Below are 18,944 nucleotides of genomic sequence, written 5' to 3'. Positions count from 1 at the left end.
AAGCAAAAATCCTTTAAAGTCTCTGATTTTCATTTACTTTGTTTTCACCTACATTCACATTACCTTTCTGATTGGTGGCAGTTCTCCAATAAGGCTCAAAATTAGATCCTGAATAAGTTCTTCAATATCAGAAAACCGAGAGAAGGGCAGCATTCTGTACGCCCACTCCACGGCACTGAGGCAGTGCTCAACCATACAAGAATCAAACTCCACTTCGAGGTCCTAAAAGGATATTGAGATATACATTTCCTTTTCAATTTAGATGGAAAGATCAGGATGAGTTCAAAAGAAAGGTTGTTATTAACAGTAAAATCTTCTATCAAGCAATAATTTCCCAAGTAATATTTGTTCATTTCCCTTATTCTTGTGCAAGTAAATACCTTTTTTCCCTCCACATTTTCTCTTGCTTTCTGATACTGCCTGCAACTGTAGGATAACTTATCACGAATATGTAGCATCCAACACAAAGCACAAAGTTCTCTGAAGCAACCTAAATCGGGAATGCAAATATGAAAAATTGGATGAGTATGTACATTCATATAATAACAACTTCATCCCTGCTTTTTTTTTTCCAAAATAAATGTCCTTATTTTGTTGATTATAAAAGAAACATACATTCATTGACAACACCTTATATAAAAGTCATGAAAATCCTTTCAGAATTTTTATGTACATTATTCTAGAATATTTCATGCATGGGCAGTTGCATAAAAATATTAAAAACATTTTTAGAGTGAACAACTTACTCTTTACTAGAAGTTTACTTGCTTTAAGCTTCATAGTGTATTGTAGATAATGTTCAAAACCAATACACACAGCTCTACTTAATACTGTATAGTTAATTTATTTGGAAAACCCCTTATGATAGGCAACTCAGTTTAAAATTTTTCAATACTAGAAACATACTTTCCACTATCAAACAATTTTTTAATTAAAAGCAATAAAAGTACACAAAGACATATATAATCATACTATGTATGCTGTGTTGAACCTAGGTCTTTTTTTCACTTAATGTATCCCAGTTATCTTTCCATGGTGGTAACATACACATACTGTCTTTTCATTGCCAATATAGTATTCCATTGTATAGAAACTTCCCCAAATCAACTGTTTATATCATTATTAATATTTAGGCCTAATTTCTAAGCAAGCAGTTCATTTTGGACAAACCTATTGCTTTAATGGAAACTTCATCAAGCTTGTGGTCTCCAGCTGCTCCACGTCGAAAGAATGCTACACCTCCTTTACAATAATTAAGTAATGACTGAGGGAAAGGACTCAATGAAGGAAGGGACCCTTTCATTCGAATCTGAAAGAATGACAGAATATGTTAATTATCAGTCATCTAAATCTATTTTTGAGGAAGCTATAAAGGAACAAACAAGGCAGGTAAGATAAGCCATATAGAATGGAAAACACAGCATGGTTCCTATACTATGTAAGAAAATATCTCTGAAGTGAGCTGTACTTTCAGAAACTTAGCTTACAAATTTAATTCAAGAAATTCACTAGGCTAGGGATGCCTGGGTGGCTCAGTTGGTTAAGCATCTGCCTTCGGCTCAGGCCATGATCCCAGAGTCCTGGGATCGAGTCCCGCATGGGGCTCCTGGCTCAACGGGTAGCCTGCTTCTCCCTCTGCCTGCCGCTCCCCCTGCTTGTGCACTCTCTGATAAATAAATAAATAAAAACTTAAAAAAAAAAAAGAAATTCACTAGGCTACGTCACAAAAAGAGAAAAGTTTTCAAATTTTTTTCATCATTCAGTTTTGCCTATATAAAAAGAATTTAATGCTATTTGTCCTGACTTTCCCCAAAGGCATAATAAAGGAAAAAAAGATGTTTAAGTATCTCTCATCCAAAACAAAACTATGTGCAGTACCTAAAAATAAATATGACAAAAGTTATATCTACCTATATAACTTTTAAAAAACTTAAATGACAAAATTAGAAAGTCACCATCTGGCAACTCCTAATAAAGTAATAACTCCAGCAAGGATAATCAATAAATGCTCAATTAGGTAAAAAGTTGCTGGGCTGATAGAGAACATGAGTGGGTAAAACACAACCCAAAGTCATGAATCCCTCTCCCATCACTAAAAGTGAGATAAAAAGTCCTATGTGTCACATGATATGATGCAACAGGGAAGTATACCATACCATCTATGAAGGACCCATTTCTAAGAAAATGTGAACCTGATCAAGTCTCTGTACCTCAATGAGTACAGAGTAATTAATAGCTTATGGGGAAATAAAAGGAAAGAGGAATAAATTAAATGGTACTAAATGGATAAACTATCAAACACATGCAGAATACGGTACAGGACAAATTACCATGTTTCTCTACAAATCAAGAAGAGAAAAGAAATTAAAGGAAACTGCTACAGAATAAAAGAAAAGGAATCTAAGAGACATAAAACCTGAAAACAAAAGGATTAGCAGCAGGTTTGTAATCTACTTTCTCCCTCTTCTATTCACTTCATAAAGACATGATCTTATCAAATCCCCTTGTAAGCATGCTAATGACAGACTTCTTGTCAAACAACTGAACAGTATTTACTAGATGTACAGAGCCTAGCTAGGTTGGTTAGGATGCATGGATTTCTGGAGCATGGCTCACTGAAAATGTCACACAAGCTATATAATTAGATATAAAAAAGGAGATGTTCAGTAACTGATACTCTTTTGTGTCATGATGTTAAACAGAGGCCAGATCACATTCTTCCACAGCAAGAAAAACCTTGAGAACAACATATGCCATTGCAGGTTTCACCTGTGTCTTTTAGTGATATCCTTGAAATCACTGGTATAAAGTTTGACCCTGGGTAAGTCTGTTGATTCTTATGAGTCAGACTTGATAATATAGTCCTTCCTATAATCTCATAACCAAACATGGGTGAACTTCAGTTGGACCTTGATTCCAAAAAACCTACTACAGAAAAGACATTTTCAAAATCAGGGAAATTTTATTATGGACCAGGTAACAGATATTAATAAGGAATTACTGTTAACATTGGCGTAATAGTATGGTGGTTTTAAAATATGTCCACAAATTCTTTAAAACTCATCCCTTCAGAGGTAGAGCCTAACTTCCCTCACCTAGAGTGTAGATCATACTAAGTAACTAGTTTCTAATCAACAGAATACAAAGTGGTTGTACTGATTTCTGGGATTAAATCACAAAGGCATCATAGCTTTTCGCCCTGCTGTCTTCTGGATCACTTGCTCAGGGGAAACCTCTTGCTAACAACCAGCACAAACTTCTTAGCCACACCAAGAGCTTTTTGTAATCCGATCTCTGCTCCCTGTCAAGCATTCAGATTCCTACAGCAACAGTCCATATTTTGGTATGCAACTTCAGGAGAAATGTGATTTTTTTGCTTTCATGAATAAAGACCTTATAATTTTGGTAGCAACAAGTGTTCCACTATTCCAACCAATTTAGAAAACATCAATTTACTACAACCAAATTTGTGATTAGATTCTATGCCCAATAAAGTATAAATGAAGGAGGTAGGGAATCACTTATAAATCATAAATATTTCTGTAAGAATGGATCTCCACATTTTTGGTACCTCTCCCAAGATCAATAAATTCATGGGCTAACAATAAAACAATCACATAAATCTGAGGAATAGTGAATTAGAGGGAATTTATGGGTCACTTCTGTATATAGCCCAGGGATTGACAACAAGCCTTAAATATAAGCCACAAGTCAAGTCACACGAGGCACTGGGGAGAGTAGCAATGACTACACACAAAGGCTCTAGTCGATGGCCTGTTATTCCTAGGAGGCATGTCTTCAGCTATGTCACTAAAGTCTTAACGTTAGCTAAATTAGTTAAAGCTGGATTAAGTGAGATTACCATCAGGATTTGTACATAAGATCAAACTTCTATGCAAATCTAATTTCCAACTTCATTGTAGAAAACTGTTTCCTTAATTTTTTAAAAATGAAGTTTCCTATAATAAACAGGCTCAGTAGATCTTGAAACTATTAAAACCAATCTTTCAATAACACAGGAAAACTCTTCGCCCTTCTTAGTAAACATGCTTTAGAAACAACTTTGGGATGACAAGATACAGAAAGGGTACAATTTCATGTTATATTTTTATGGTAGCTGTAAGCAAATTTTACAAACCTTTCTTTCTAAAAAAAAAGTCTAATTTTCAACAACAACTTGGTAACTTCTCAAAGTCTCTCTAAAGGTTCCTACTAAAAAAAGTTGTAAATTCTTTTAAATATAATTAAGGGCTGGGGCGCCTGGGTGGCTCAGTCGGTTAAGCATCCGACTCTTTGATCTCAGCTCAGGTCTTGATCTGAGGGTCATGAGTTCAAGCCCCGTGTTGGGCTCCACACTGGGCATAGAGCCTACTTAAAAACATTTAATCAAGGGCCAAATTAAAGATATTTGGGGCTAATAATATTTATTTCCACATTTCACAGAGATAGACAACAGGCCTACAAAGGACTTGCAGCTGGATAAGAGACATATGAGCAGATGTCCCGTCTGGCCGCACATCAGGTAAGGATGCAGCTATGGCTCAGCTGAAGTCAGTGCAGAAGGGGATGACAGGCTTGCTTATTATAAACAAACCTGAGATCTATGGATTTATAGGGTAGGATTCCTTGGGAAAGTGTCATGATTCTAAGTATTTGTAAATATGAATAAGTATTAGTAGATTTAAATAGTTTAACATAGCACATAAGTGACTAAGACATTTCCAAACCTTCTGCATGACTTTTCTCGCCCATCTCAACTGCAAGATGTACCACTGTGCCACAGGAAAAGAACACCGAGCTGCCCGGAAAAGCAAGAGGACCCGCTGAAGGATTCCAGACACCTTTTGGCGGTTCTCTTTCTCAGCTTTTAAAAGAAGATCATCACCATCTTCCTGAAGAAAATAAAACAATTAATTTTAGTAGCTAGTAATATGAAATTTTAAAGGGTTAAAGTGAAAATAAATATAGTGTTTCTCAAACGAAATGTTCCTGGGGATTTATAAGGGAAATTTTGAGGAATGGCCTCAGAGATTTCAACTATAGCTATTTCTAGAGTCAAAGAAATATTTCTCTCATCTCAAACAGTGTAAAGAGCTAAACTGACCCTAAACCCAAGTCTTTCCCTACAACAGTTAAAGCCCACCACTCCTGACTCCAATGGTACTAATGGACTGCCAAACAGAACCCTGCATTCTCCCTAGCCAAGAGTCAATCTCAGTACCCTGAGGGAGAGAAATACTGGGGGAGAAATACTTCTACTGTTTTTCTTTCTCCCCTTCCCTCTCCCCCTGGACATGGACAAGGTATCCTTAGAAGCTGCTGGTGGCCACCCTGCTCCCACAAAGGGAGCCAGCCTTAAGCTGAAGCTAACACCTTAGAAAACAAACTAGAGAGGAAGAGCTCCAATCTATGTTAACGTAACTGAGTCAGAAGGTTACCCTGCTACTGGGCTTCTTAATTATGCCAGCCAATTTGGACCGAGTTTTCTATTATTTCTAACCCAAAGAGTTTTAATTGATATAGAGTGATTTAGAGTGATATTTAGAAATCCTACCATTGAGGATTATTTTAATAAAATGAATCACTACTAAGGATCATAACCACTCAAACTAATATTAGCATAGCATATTCCAAAAATACCTTAAAATGCTATTCCTAATTTCTAAGCCAATATACTGAAGACTCAGATGTGACAGAAAAGACGAATTACTGAGAACACAATGAACTATTTATCCCTTCCACATACAACATATTACATTTGAAATATCAATAAATGAAATATTTTTAACCTATTGAAACATAATCTTAAATATAACAAATAAGAATAGAATAAAAACTCTTAAAAAAGAAAAGAAAAAACTAGATACAGAGAAGTTGCTAATACTAAAACAGTAAGTAGTAAAGAAACAATATCAGAATCACTTCAAAATATTAATCAGATGTTAAAATAATTTAAAAGTAAATAATTTGCATTAATACTTTAAATCTTAAAACCAGCTAATTGTAATGTCATGAGAGCAGAGAAAAAGTTCCTGAGAGGAACACCATATTGCTATTTATTTTTTTTTTAAAGATTTTATTTATTTATTTGACAGAGAGAGACACAGCGAGAGAGGGAACACAAGCAGGGGGAGGGTCAGAGGGAGAAGCAGGCTTCCCGCGGAGCAGGGAGCCCGATGCGGGGCTCGATCCCAGGACCCTGGGATCACGACCTGAGCCGAAGGCAGACGCTTAATGACTGAGCCACCCAGGCGCCCCCATATTGCTATTTATGACAGAACTATCAATTGAATAGTGCAGGAGAAAAAAATGACCTATCAAATAAAAATAAAGTAAGTAAGTAAGTCTTTCCAAAGAGGCAGACAATGAGGTAAATAAAAGACTGAAATAATGTATGGCTTCTAAATTCTGACATTCATTATTTGTTACCCTAAACAAATGTCTATTTTTTTAAAATCTGGATATAGAGAACTCTCTTGATTTTGTTTTTTTTTTTTTTAAGATTTTATTTATTTGACAGAGAGGCACAGCGAGAGAGGGAACACAAGCAGGGGGAGTGGGAGAGGGAAAAGCAGGCTTCCCACGGAGCCCGATGCGGGGCTCAATCCCACGACCCTGGGATCATGGCCTGAGCTGAAGGCAGCCGCTTAACGACTGAGCCACCCAGGCGCCCTCTTGATTTTGTTTTATTATTGCAATATTTTTAACATTTATTGACTGCTTACTATGTGTCCTAGGCCCTAAGGTAAAAGCTTTTACAGGATATCTCATTTAATCCTCACAATAATGCTATTACAGGTACTATCATCATCTGCATTTTACAGATAAGGAAACTTAAGTAGTTCAGTACATTGCCTAAGATTATACCATTAATAAACAGCAAAGCTGGGATTTGGAAGTTTATCTTCAGAGCTCGCATTCTTAAGCTGGTAATTATTATCAAGTTGATTATTTTAAAATTTGGACAAAAAATCAACTTTAAATTAATTAAAAGATTAAGCACTAAGCTTACTTCACTGCGAATGGCTGGCTGAGGACAATACAATGGAGGAGCCGGAAGATACAAGCCAACCGGCACTAAGCCCCGCAGCCTCCTACTGAAGTCCTTGGCGGAATTTACCAGAAGCTGAAATGTCTCTGACAGAATATCTGCATCAGCCATAACTGCTGCTTTCAGTACTTCTTGCACTGAACCAAATAGCAGATTTACATCTTCTTCTTCAATGGGATCTACCAAATACAAAATCAGGTAAAACAGTTAAAATTTATATTATGCTGATCCTATTTTGTAGTGTAAAATTTCCTACCTGAAAAACCTAATCATCAAAAGTGAACACATTGGTTGACAGGCAAAACAAGGCAACTTCTAGACAGAAATTTAATAACTATTCTGCTACTTTATTTTTTTTTTTTTTTTTGAGGGAGAGATTGACCATGGGTGGGGGGCAGGAGGAAGGAAGAGAGAGAATATCTTAAGCAGGTTCCACACCCAGAGCAGAGCTCAATGCAGGGCTCGATTTCATGACCCTGAGATCATGACCTGAGCTGAAATCTAGAGTCAGCCGCTTAACCGACTGAGCCACCCAGGTGCCCCCACCACAGTATTTTTTAAATAAAGTTAGTAAAAATGACTTATGTCATAAAGCTAAAAAAAAAAAAAAAAAAAGGCAGGAACATACAAAACTTTCCCACCAACAGTGTAGGAGGGTTCCCCTTTCTCTGCACCCTTGCCAACATTTGTTGTTTCCTGACTTGTTAATTTTAACCATTCTGACCAGTGTGAGGTGGTATCTCATTGTGATTTTGATTTGTATTTCCCTGATGGCAAGTGATGTGGAGCATTTTTTCATGTGTCTGTTGGCCATTTGTATGTCTTCTTTGGAGAAGTGTCTGTTCATATCTTCTGCCCATATCTTGACTGGATTATTTGGTTTTTGGATGTTGAGTTTGAAAGAAACCAAGGGTTGCAGGAAGGGAGGTGGGTGGGGGGATGGGATAACCGGGTAATGGGTATTAAGGAGGGCATGTGATATGATGAGCACTGGGTGTCATAGGCAACTAATGAATCATTGAACATTACATCAAAAACTAATGACTAATTGAGTTTAAATAAATTTTTTTTAAAAAAGATAAAAAACAGTCCTACAATCTAGCTTCTACTATATAAGTATTTGTATTAATGTGGACATGTCCCAGAAGGTAAAATGCAAGGAGATACAGGTGATAGAACTGGAGATTTAGGGACTTTTATATTATGAAATATTTAAAGCATGCTTTAAGATATAGAATATAATATGAAAACACTCGTGTATTGACTTTTCATCCTTGTCTGATATTAACATTGTTGATATATTCAATTAATATTTTTTAAAAATAAAATGTTTCAGATATAGCTGAAATTTCTTATGTGCCAATCATATTCCACTCACTCTCTCCAAAGATAGCTACTATCCACAATTTGGTATGGGTATACAGGAACCCCTATTACACAGATGTTGTGTCCTATACAGAGAGTTCAAATTCATTTTCCACTTCACTAACCATCTGCTGAGTTTGTTTTTAAATCAGTTTATAAGGTATAATTTACATATACTAAAATTCATCCTTTTTGAGTATATAGTTCAAATGAGTTTTGACAAATCTATACAGCCCGGTAAGAATAATGCCATCATTCCAAAAAAGTTCTCCTACACCTTTCTGTTGGCAACCACTGATCTGTTTCCTGTCCTTATACTATTACTTTTTTTTTTAAAGATTTATTTATTTGAGAGAAAGAGGGAGAGGGAGAATGGGGGGAGGGGCAGAGAGAATCCTTCAAGCAGACTCCATACTGAGCGCTGAAACCAACGTGGGACTTGATGCCACAACCCATGAGATCATGACCTGAGCTGAAACCAAGAGTAGGACACTCAACCGACTGAGCCACCCGGGTGCCCCCCTTACAGTGTTACTTTTATTAAAATGTCACATAAACGGAATCAAACTATATGTAATCTTTGTTTCTGACTTCTTTCATTCCTCACAATGGTTCTGCAATTCATCCATGTTTTTGCATGTTATCAGTAGTTTGCCCTTCTTCATTACTGATTATTCTATTATATAGATACATTGAAATTTGTTTATCTGTTTACAAGTTGACGGGCATTGGAGTTGTTTCAAGTTTTTGACTATTATGAAGAAGCTTCCATGAACATTTGTATACAGGTCTTTGGGTGGTTCTACGTTTTTATTATGCTTAGGTAAATACCTAGGGGTGGAATCCACTGAGTTTCTATTTCCTCTTTGTTTCTGACTCCTGGAAATTTGCCCTACTTTCTCTATGTATTAGCCTTAAAATGTGTATTTTTATATTTTATCTAGAAACACATTTTATCTATATATTTATTATGGGAAAGTTTTGCAGATTATTTAAAACAACATATTGCTAGAACTGTAAGTTCAGACTGGGACTTTTCTAGTCCTTTTTTTTCAAAACCAACTTTCATGTAGTTACATTATCTTTTCATTTATTTAAAAAAATACTGACAGGGGTGCCTGGGTGGCTCAGTCAGTTGAGTGTCTCCCTCCAGCTCAGGTCACAATCCCAGGGTCCTGAGATCAAGCCACGCATTGGGCTTCCTGCTCAGCAGGGAGCCTGCTTCCTCTCTCTCTCTCTCTGCTGCTCTCTTGCTCTCTCTCTCTCTCAAATAAATACATAAATAAATTCTCTAAAAATAAAAATTTAAAAATTTAAAAATATTGACAGAAATTATCAAAGAAAAGTTTTTAGTCAGATTTCCAAGTATTATGAGTTCTTTCTGGAAAGAGAAGTTATAATTAGTAGGTTCTAAGAATATAGAGTCCCTGCTTAATGGAGACATGCACTAATAAAACCAAAGGGTCCCACAGTAGTCATTAAACATACAACTTTAAATACCTGACTTCATTACTTTTCATCTAAATTTCTCCATCTATAAAACAGACAAATTTTATAAGGCTCCTGGGTAAATCTATGAAATATATGTGATATTACATTATTTTTAATTTTGTAATGCCACTCTGAACTTTTCAAACTAAAAACAAAACCAACTCTGATTTATGCACTCAGCAAGAGTTGAACTAAACACTTTTAAGTATTCTCATGTGTGAGAGATTGATTCTACAAATATGACTACAAAAGAAAATAATCCAAATGTAACAAAATACAACTAAGTAAAAAGATATATACAGAAAATCAGAGTATCATTCAGTTACTGACCATTGTTTTTTAAGCTGGCATAAGTTTTGAATGCTCCTATGATTAAGAATAAGTAGCAAACTTTTATCTTTGATGAAGCTTACTGCAAAGTTTAATATATTTGTGGATAGTACAAGCTTTTTAAAATGTCATGAGGTTTATATTAATTAAGCTGATACACTGTCAGAATATATGTAGGTAACACACCTGTGAACTGTTTGTATTTTGAGCCCATTTCATTTTTTGCTTCAAAAGAGGCTGGCCGACCTAAAAAACACTGCAGTTTTTCCCGGAAAATTTGTGCTGGAGTCAAATTTATTGGTAAATTTAGACCCTTTTTGTTGGACCTGAAATCACATCAAGTTAAGAAAAATGAACCCAAATTCTGAAAAAAAGAAAATATTAACACACTAAGAACTAAGCATGAAATTTTAAGAAACAATGAAATTCATTTTTTTTATTCATCCTCTATTTTAAAAAGAAATTAGGGGAAAAAAGAAATAATTGAGGAAATAAGGCATGGAGGAGATTTTTAAGGCTCTCCATGATTATGATACTAATACATCATCCCATCATTATTTCCCATTGCTACCCTACAGTCTACTCTATCCAAACTACACCAAACTTGTCTTTTGCCAAATGCCTTTGCTCATGTGTGGAATGTTCTCCCTCCCTACAGCTACTCTATTTGTCAAGATCCTGTCTTCCCTTCAATGCCCATCTCAAATGATATCTCCTACATAAAGTATTTCCTGTCCTATGCCCACTTCATACTATTGCTCCACTGGCACTTTTCTTACCACATTATCTAAATTAGAATAATGTTTTGTCCTTATTTTTCTATTAAACTATAAAAGCCTTCGATATGGAGATTATGTGCCATTTAAGTTTATATCTACTAAAATACCTGGCAGAGCTTGGTACAGAAAGGTTACTTAATAAATAAATATATGTTGTATTATTGAACTGAAAAATATCAAAGATACAGCAATACCATAATATTCAAAAAAGTTAAAATACAGATATTAGATCGATTAGCTTAAAATTCAAATCCTACTTAAGATAGACAAACTCTCCCATTGACTAAAAGCCTTTTTAGGGCATTACTAACAAATGTGCTAAATAAAAGTTTTTGTTTTTTTTTTTTAAGTTTTAACACCAGAAAGCTGCTAAGCTGTTCAACATAGTAGCCACCAGCTGCATATTTAGCTATTTAAATTTAAATTAGATTGAAAACTCAGTTCCTTGGTCTTACCAGCCACATTTCAAGTGCTCAATAGCTGCATGAGACTAACAGCTATCATACTGGACTGCACATACAGAACTTTTCCAACACTGAAAACAATTTTATTGGATACTGCTGGACTAAGGATTCCACAAAATGTGTAAATGCCAGCAATGAGAGAAATAAAAAAATAGATGATACTATGGTACTATTTCTTAATCTAAGTCTGCCTAAATATACATACCTTATGAAATTTCTATCATGTTTACAGAACAGTTGGAAGCCCACACCAATGGAAAGAGATGTCTTCCAGTCTCCAAGTTTATGTGCCAACCACACAGCCTCTGGAATCAGGCCACCAATAAGTAATAATTCAAAGGCATATTCAACTGTCCACACATCAGAAAGATTCTGATCTCTTACAACACTGGCAACTTCAGAGTGTTGTAGAGGAATAAGTCGAAGGCACTGTTCTATGAGTAAATAAAAGAAAACGAATTTTACAATTACATTTATCAGAACTCACTCCTCACACAGTTACACCTCTCTTTTTTTTTTTTTTCTTTTTTGGAAAAGACATTTATTACCAAACTATAAATTAAGAGGAGGTGGGCAGGGTGCAGTAGGACGAGCTGAGTGGTCACGTTTTGAGCATCTGTTCCTTCTCTGTTCTCCTGGGCCTGGATCCTGAGCTCCTTCTGCAGGCGCTCCCAGGCTCGGACCACCTTGGACTGCAGGTAGAAGGGGCCACCCACGGATTTATCGTTCACCTTGAATAGGTGTTCGTAGTTCTTCTGGATCTCCTCGGGGCTCAGCATGGAGACATTGAGAATCTGCTGGGCCTCCTGGAGGCTGAGGCCAGACAGGTTGGAGGCAGCTGCAGACTGGTGTCCAGCACATCCTCGACCATCAGCTGCTGCCCAGCTGGCTGCAAAGTCCTGCCGCAGGGCCCGGGCAAAGGCCCTGCCCACCACCTGCACCCCCATCACAATAATCTGGGCCAGGTATTTGGCCATGGTGGCCGTTCCGCCCCGGGGTCGCGGGCTCCGGCTTCCTGGCCCCGCGGCTCCAACTCAAGGGTGGCCGGCGGGTCCAACCTCTCTTTTTTTTTTTAAGATTTTATTTTTAAGTAATCTCTACACGGAATGTGGGGCTGAAACCTACAAACCCAAGATCAAGAGTCATATGCTCCACTGACTGAGCCAGCCAGGAGCCCCTATCTCTTTAATTAGTATTTTCTACACAAAATCCTAACAAGAAAAATGTCTTAAGATAGGGGTGCCTGGGTGGCTCAGCTGGTTAAGCATCTCACTTTTGCTCAGATTATGATTTCAGGGATCCACCCTTCAGCAGGGAGTCTGCTTCCCACCTCTCTCTCCCTCTCCCCCTGCCTATCCCCTGCTCATGCTCTTTCTCTCTCAAATAAATAAAATCTTTTAAAAAATGGTTTAAAATGGGGGCGCCTGGGTGGCACAGTCAGCTGAGCGTCAAACTCTTGGTTTCGGCTCAGGTCATGATCTCGGGGTCGTGAGATGGAGCCCCTACATTGGGCTCTGCACTCAGTGCAGAGTCTGCTTGGGATTCTCTCTCCCTCCCCCTATCCTTCTGCCCCTCCCCCACTCATGCTCTCTCCCTCTCTCTAAATAAATAAAATATTTTTTAAAAAATGGTTTAAAATAATACTTAATATACTCTAGGTTTTTTGTTTTTTTTTTTTGACACTGAAGAAAACGTCTCATTACTGGGTCATGAAGTAAATGACAGCATTTTTAAAAAAAGAAAAAGAGGGGCGCCTGGGTGGCTCAGTCGTTAAGCGTCTGCCTTCGGCTCCGGTCATGATCCCAGGGTCCTGAGATCGAGCCCCACATCGGGCTCCCTGCTCCGTGGGAAGCCTGCTTCTCCCTCTCCCACTCCCCCTGCTTGCGTTCCCTCTCTCGCTGTGTCTCTGTCAAATAAATGAATAAAAAACCTTAAAAAAAAGAAAAAGAACAGAGTGGATACAGAGAGGAGAGAGCATTGAGTACATTACATAAAATAAATATAAATACAGTTTAATGAAAACTTTATGTCAGATAATATAAACATATATATACACACTTAAGTATACTGGGCCACAATGTACAATTTATTACTGTGGGCTGACTAAAATACACTTCTATTTCTCCTACTAGAAATTTGGAGAGCAGAGACACATTTTACATGACTTTGTATTCCTCATAGTGCCATGCAATAAAATACTAATTTGAGGTAAAACTCAAGCATTAAGTGTTCAATATATCAGTGTTTATAAGAAAGTAGAAAATAATCCTGACTAAATGGACAAGATTTCAGTCTGGCCTGTGATTAAATACAAAGGGTGATATCCTTCTCCCTAGCCCTCCACACCTTTCCCTAATTAAAGTAACGTGAATAAGCAACTTGGAAATACAATGACTGAACTGCTATTTTTTTAAAAATACATATTGCTAAGATTCCCACTCACTTCCTCAAAATAAACCTGGCAAATGGTATGCATGGGTTCCTGCTCCTTGAAATGATTAGTTTCTCACGTGACCTAGTCTCTGCCTGTTCCAAACAATAACACATTAGCTTTCTGACAAACACATTTGGATAGAAACACAAAAATTTGTCATTCGCTTGATTGTGTTATTCTGCATAGGCAAAGAGCCTGGAGATTGACGAAATTTTTCCTACTTTTTTATTTACTATGAGCAAGGTACCATACTACTAAAAGAACTTGAATGATTTAATTTTCTGAAAATTTTATTGCTTTCATACAGCAAGCATCACACCAAATAAGCAACTCAAATCCTCAATACATTCTGCCATTAGTTCTGACTAAAAAGATTAACATAAAATCTATTTTTAAGTCAAGCCTGTGGATATCCTTTTTCAAGATACTAGGAAATTAAAGAAACTAAAGGATATATATCAAATTTCTGGTATTTAAATTTTCAATAATCACAGTTTCAGGCTTAGGAAGAGATCACAAAACTTTCTTCCCCACCCTCTCACTGGGAAGATATTTACACAAGGAATAAAAACGTGTGTCTTTGAGCTTTTATGAATGTTTATGAATATGTCCAAAAACAATTCAGTAATTCTATCACCTTTCTTCCTACAATGTGATAAAGATCTTCCCTAGGTATGCAAAGTGATCTGAAAGCATAAAGGTCATGGCAAACAGCAAAGTCCTATAAATAATGTAGGATAGGAAAACAAGAAATTGAGACAAATTTTCTAAGTCAGGATTTGATTTTTTTTTTTTAGGTTTTTCAAAAAACTGCATGGAGTACTACCTCTCCTCTTTAGTGAAATAAGGTGGATTAAAGACACAATTTGTTGTCAGAAACCTTACTACCAAAAATAGAAAACACAGGTGGTAAGTACTTAGGGATGTAACAAAAAAGAGAGCTTAAATATAAAACCACTCTAATGATAATAAATACAGTCGACCCTTGAACAACATAGGTTTGAACTGTGCAGGTCTACTCAAACACAATTTCCTTGGATAAATACAGTACAGTAATATAAATGTACTTTTTATGATTTCCTTAAGATTTTCTTTTTCTAGCTTACTTTATTGTAAGAATACAGTATATCATACATATACAAAATATATAACTTACTGTTGACCAAAGTAAAGCATGTGGTCAACAGTTCACTTTTGGGGGAGTCAAAAGTTATGTGTGTATTTTTGACTATGCAGGGGGCCAGCACGCCTAACCCCCATGTTGTTCCTGGGTCAACTGTAATATCAAATGTACAAGGAAATAAGTAATAGGTATCTGAGAGGCTTAGAGGAAAGCATTAAAGTGAAAGGAGCACATGCTGTAAGGGAGGAAAGGCAGGGAGCACCAGCTGAATCTGAGTTAGGACATGGTAGAAAAGGACAATGGTGGGCAGGGACAGGAGAGCAGCAGGCAGAGCCTGGTGAAAGCTGAGCACCTGTTTCTGTTCATACCAGTCCCTAAAAGAAGCCAGAATCAGGTCGGGACCAACATTTTTTCCCAAGGAAGTAGGGACCTACTACAAAAGAAGCCATGAGACAAGTTCCCTTCTGATCCTACCTCACACACATGATTTTCTAGGGAGCAGAACCTCCCGAAGAACCCCAGGTGAGAAGAGAGACTAGGACTACTGCTAAAGTATTCAAGTGGGTACAAACAGTCCTCTGCTCCAACCCACATCTTTAGACATTTACAGAAGACTCTGAACACATAGTTCAAAATTCACGGTTCTGTGATTAAATTTGCTGACTACTTGTTGCTACCTCTATTAAACTTTTTAAAAACATTTATTTATTTGAGAGAGAGAGAACGAGAGAGAGAGAGAGGGAGAGCACAAGCGGGGAAAGGGGAAGAGGGAGAGGGAGAAGCAGGCTCCCCGCTGAGCAGGGAGCCCAACACAGGACTCCATTGCAGGATTCCAGGATCATGACCTGAGCTGAAGGCAGATGCTTAACAGACTGAGCCACCCAGGCACAGGCACCCCCTCTATTAAACTTCTAATTACCTTACATCTTGTACTATTCTAATGTATGTGTACATATTTATCAGTTCATGTTACTTCCTGCTGAAACCCCACTGTACTTAAAGTGCAGATTCTTTCCCCTGGTTCACAACATCTGGCCCCATCTCTGACTTCATCTCATATCATTCTCCACCTCACCCTCTCTCCTCCAGCCACACCAGCCTTTCAGTTTCTCAAATGCATCAAGTTTGTTCTTGTTCTGGGGCTTCTGCACAAGCTCAATTAGAATGCTGTAAGTCCTGAGGGGTCCAAGGCTGCTCTTTCTTGTCATTAAGAGTTCATCTTAAATGGCCCCCCCCACCCTCAGACAGTATTTTCCCAAATTCACCATCTGAAATACCCACTCAGTCACAATGCATTACTCTACTTCAACTCTCTGCATGCCAATTATCACCACTTGTTTATGTATTCATTTATTTTTCTGATTCAAGCTATTAGATGTTATTTAATTAATTAGATGTATATTTAATTAGATGTTATATTTAAACTCCATAAAAGAACAGGTATTTTATCTGTTTTGTTCATGGCAGTCAGAATAAGTCTGTTTCATACATCAAAACAAAAGAACTACAAGTATCTTCATAATATTAATCTCATATGGTGCAAGTTAATATATTTCTAGCACCTACAACTCTGCTTGGCACACAGCAGACACTTAATAAAATCAGTGAAATAAAATGAACATCACAGAAATCTGTGTACATTGTTTCTCTCCATAAGAGCAGAGCAGTTCTCTATGCATTAATCTGTGGTACATTTTGACATTAATAAAATGATTAAATAGAGGAAAGTAAATGATCCAAAGAAAATTATAAAAGTAAATCATCCAAATAAAATTAAATTCTAAATTAGCATACTCAAAATTTGTTAAATTTCCATTTTTATATAAATGACAGTCCTTTTACTTTAAAAATGGAAACTTTATAAAAATAGCAATTTGTCTAAAATTTGTAATTAAAAATTCATACTCAATAAAAACAAACCCAAGCAATACCTTTCTCAGATTTTATTCATTTATAGTCACTGAGAATCTGTGCATCACACACTAAGCTAGAACACTATTATTTCCATAGAATAATGTTCACTATATAGGTTGATTTTAAATAGTATGTGAAAAAACAAAGTGAGAAAATTATCTGGTTACTGTATTACCTGTTTTAACATGAAGGGGAGGAAGAACATTCACATTGTGAGGTGGCAAAATGTAAAGCAGCTGATTGGCGAAATAGGCGGCCATGAAACGAGCCATGGACTGGATAACCCTCACTGCCGCCTCAGGACGAACATTTCTAGTCATTCCAAACTCACAGTGAGACTTCTCAGGAACTAAGGAATACAGCAAATGACCAAAGGAGATTCTGATCAAACTATCAAAAAGCAGTAATATTTAAGTTCCCAACATTATACAAGAAGAAAATTATAATTAAAATTTTTTTTCTCAGATGAGCACCCACGACCTGTATGAGCTAATTTATAATAGGTATCTATGCTTATTGAGGACAATAAAACAAAAATAGTTAGCTCACAATTATGAGCACATGCACTTAGGAATACTGATGATTTTATTTACTTCAAGTTACCAGTTTTATTTTAAAACACAGAAGGATAAATACAACACAATCCAGCCATGATGGACTTGCAAGCTTAAATTTCATTATTTTCCCTTTTCCTTCCCTTTCCAATGTTTTTTCTTTGATGAAAGGAGGCAGAGTTTACTATAAAAATAATCTGAAAAGCACTAGAACAGTGACTCTTTTTTTTTTAAGATTTTATTTATTTATGTGAGAGAGAGAAAGTGAGAGAGAGAGCACAAGCGCAGAGAGGGGCAGAGGGAGAGGGAGAAGTAGACACCCCTGCTGAGCAGGGAACCAATGCTCAGTGCTCGATCCCAGGACCCAGGGATCATGACCTGAGCCAAAGGCAGCCGCTTAACCAACTGAACCACCCAAGAGCCTCTAGAACAGTAATTTTTTTTTTTTTAAGATTTTATTACTTACTTGAGAGAGAATGAGAGAGATAGAGAGAGCATGAAAGGGGGGAGAGTCAGAGGGAGAAGCAGACTCCCCGCTGAGCAGGGAGCCCGATGTGGGACTCGATCCCGGGACTCCAGGATCATGACCTGAGCCGAAGGCAGTCGCTTAACCAACTGAGCCACCCAGGCGCCCATAGAACAGTAATCCTTAATGCTGTTTTCTGTACCATTACATCTCGTGATTAGGATATACTCCCATTAGTAAGAGTGGTTCACTATTGTAAGATTCTTTGGGGAGGGAGGGACAAAAGGAAAATGTGGGGTGAAGGGAGAAAATGGGTGGGGGAGCGGGAATTACACCAGGATTTCTGAGGTGATTCTGATATATAAACTGCAGGAGCAAATGTGCCGTCCCTATTTGAGAATCAAAACTCAGTAATATAAACTGGCATTCAGAAATCTGAAAATAGTTAAACTAGTAAATATAGATAAATACAAAGTTAACATTAATTTTTTAGAAATTTATGGCCCCAGGGCACCTGGGTGGTTCAGTCAGTTAAGCATCCGACTCTTGATTTCCGCGCAGGTTACCATCTCAGGGCTGTGAGATCGAGCCCCAAGGGGGCTTGCGGTGGGTGTGGAGCCTGTGTGGGATTCTCTCTCTCCCATTCTTCCCCTCTAATTAATTAATTAGTTAATTAATTAAAAAGAAAATTTATGGCCCCAACAATAGCAAAATATTTTTCTTTCCCAGAAGTCACTTGATACATATTCACAAGAATATTAAGTTCTATATTCATATGAACCACTTCTATCTTGTCACTGTATACCTCAGCATGTAACACTCTTCCTCTCACAGAGTAGGCACTCAAGATTATTGTTAAGCTTTTCTTAATAAAGGGAATCTTGTGAAAAAAAATTTTTTTTAAGATTTTATTTACTTATTTGACAGAGAGAGATAGCGAGAGAAGGAAAACAAGCAGGGGGAGTGGGAGAGG

At 37.1% G+C, this 18,944-nt stretch overlaps 2 protein-coding genes across 7 annotated transcripts in view; both read right to left on the bottom strand.

Annotated features, from left to right (window-relative positions):
* The window catches only part of CPLANE1 (ciliogenesis and planar polarity effector 1), a 138,992-nt gene that overhangs the window by 89,187 nt on the left and 30,861 nt on the right, over positions 1-18,944 (bottom strand). For all 6 annotated transcript variants that reach the window (XM_027605163.2, XM_035727616.1, XM_027605170.2 and 3 more), the window contains exons 16-23: positions 17,127-17,300; positions 11,686-11,914; positions 10,424-10,563; positions 7,013-7,230; positions 4,728-4,892; positions 1,171-1,309; positions 381-490; positions 64-222 (exon numbers count right to left, since the gene is read on the bottom strand). In XM_027605163.2, coding sequence (XP_027460964.2) covers positions 64-222; positions 381-490; positions 1,171-1,309; positions 4,728-4,892; positions 7,013-7,230; positions 10,424-10,563; positions 11,686-11,914; positions 17,127-17,300 — 1,334 coding nt within the window. The remainder of the gene's footprint in view (positions 1-63; positions 223-380; positions 491-1,170; positions 1,310-4,727; positions 4,893-7,012; positions 7,231-10,423; positions 10,564-11,685; positions 11,915-17,126; positions 17,301-18,944) is intronic.
* LOC113929167 (mitochondrial import inner membrane translocase subunit TIM16-like) lies at positions 11,957-12,528 on the bottom strand. The gene has a single exon (XM_035727685.1). It carries the CDS (start codon positions 12,455-12,457, stop codon positions 11,957-11,959), a length of 501 nt encoding a protein of 166 aa, XP_035583578.1. The 5' UTR covers positions 12,458-12,528.

Source organism: Zalophus californianus, chromosome 5 (assembly GCF_009762305.2).
Source record: "Zalophus californianus isolate mZalCal1 chromosome 5, mZalCal1.pri.v2, whole genome shotgun sequence".
Classification (NCBI taxonomy): Eukaryota; Metazoa; Chordata; class Mammalia; order Carnivora; family Otariidae; genus Zalophus; species Zalophus californianus.
This window is presented reverse-complemented; position numbering and strand designations above follow the sequence as displayed.

Excerpts from the sequence above, each read along its gene's own strand:
- LOC113929167 (XM_035727685.1), bottom strand. The coding sequence starts at position 12,457 with ATGGCCAAATACCTGGCCCAGATTATTGTGATGGGGGTGCAGGTGGTG.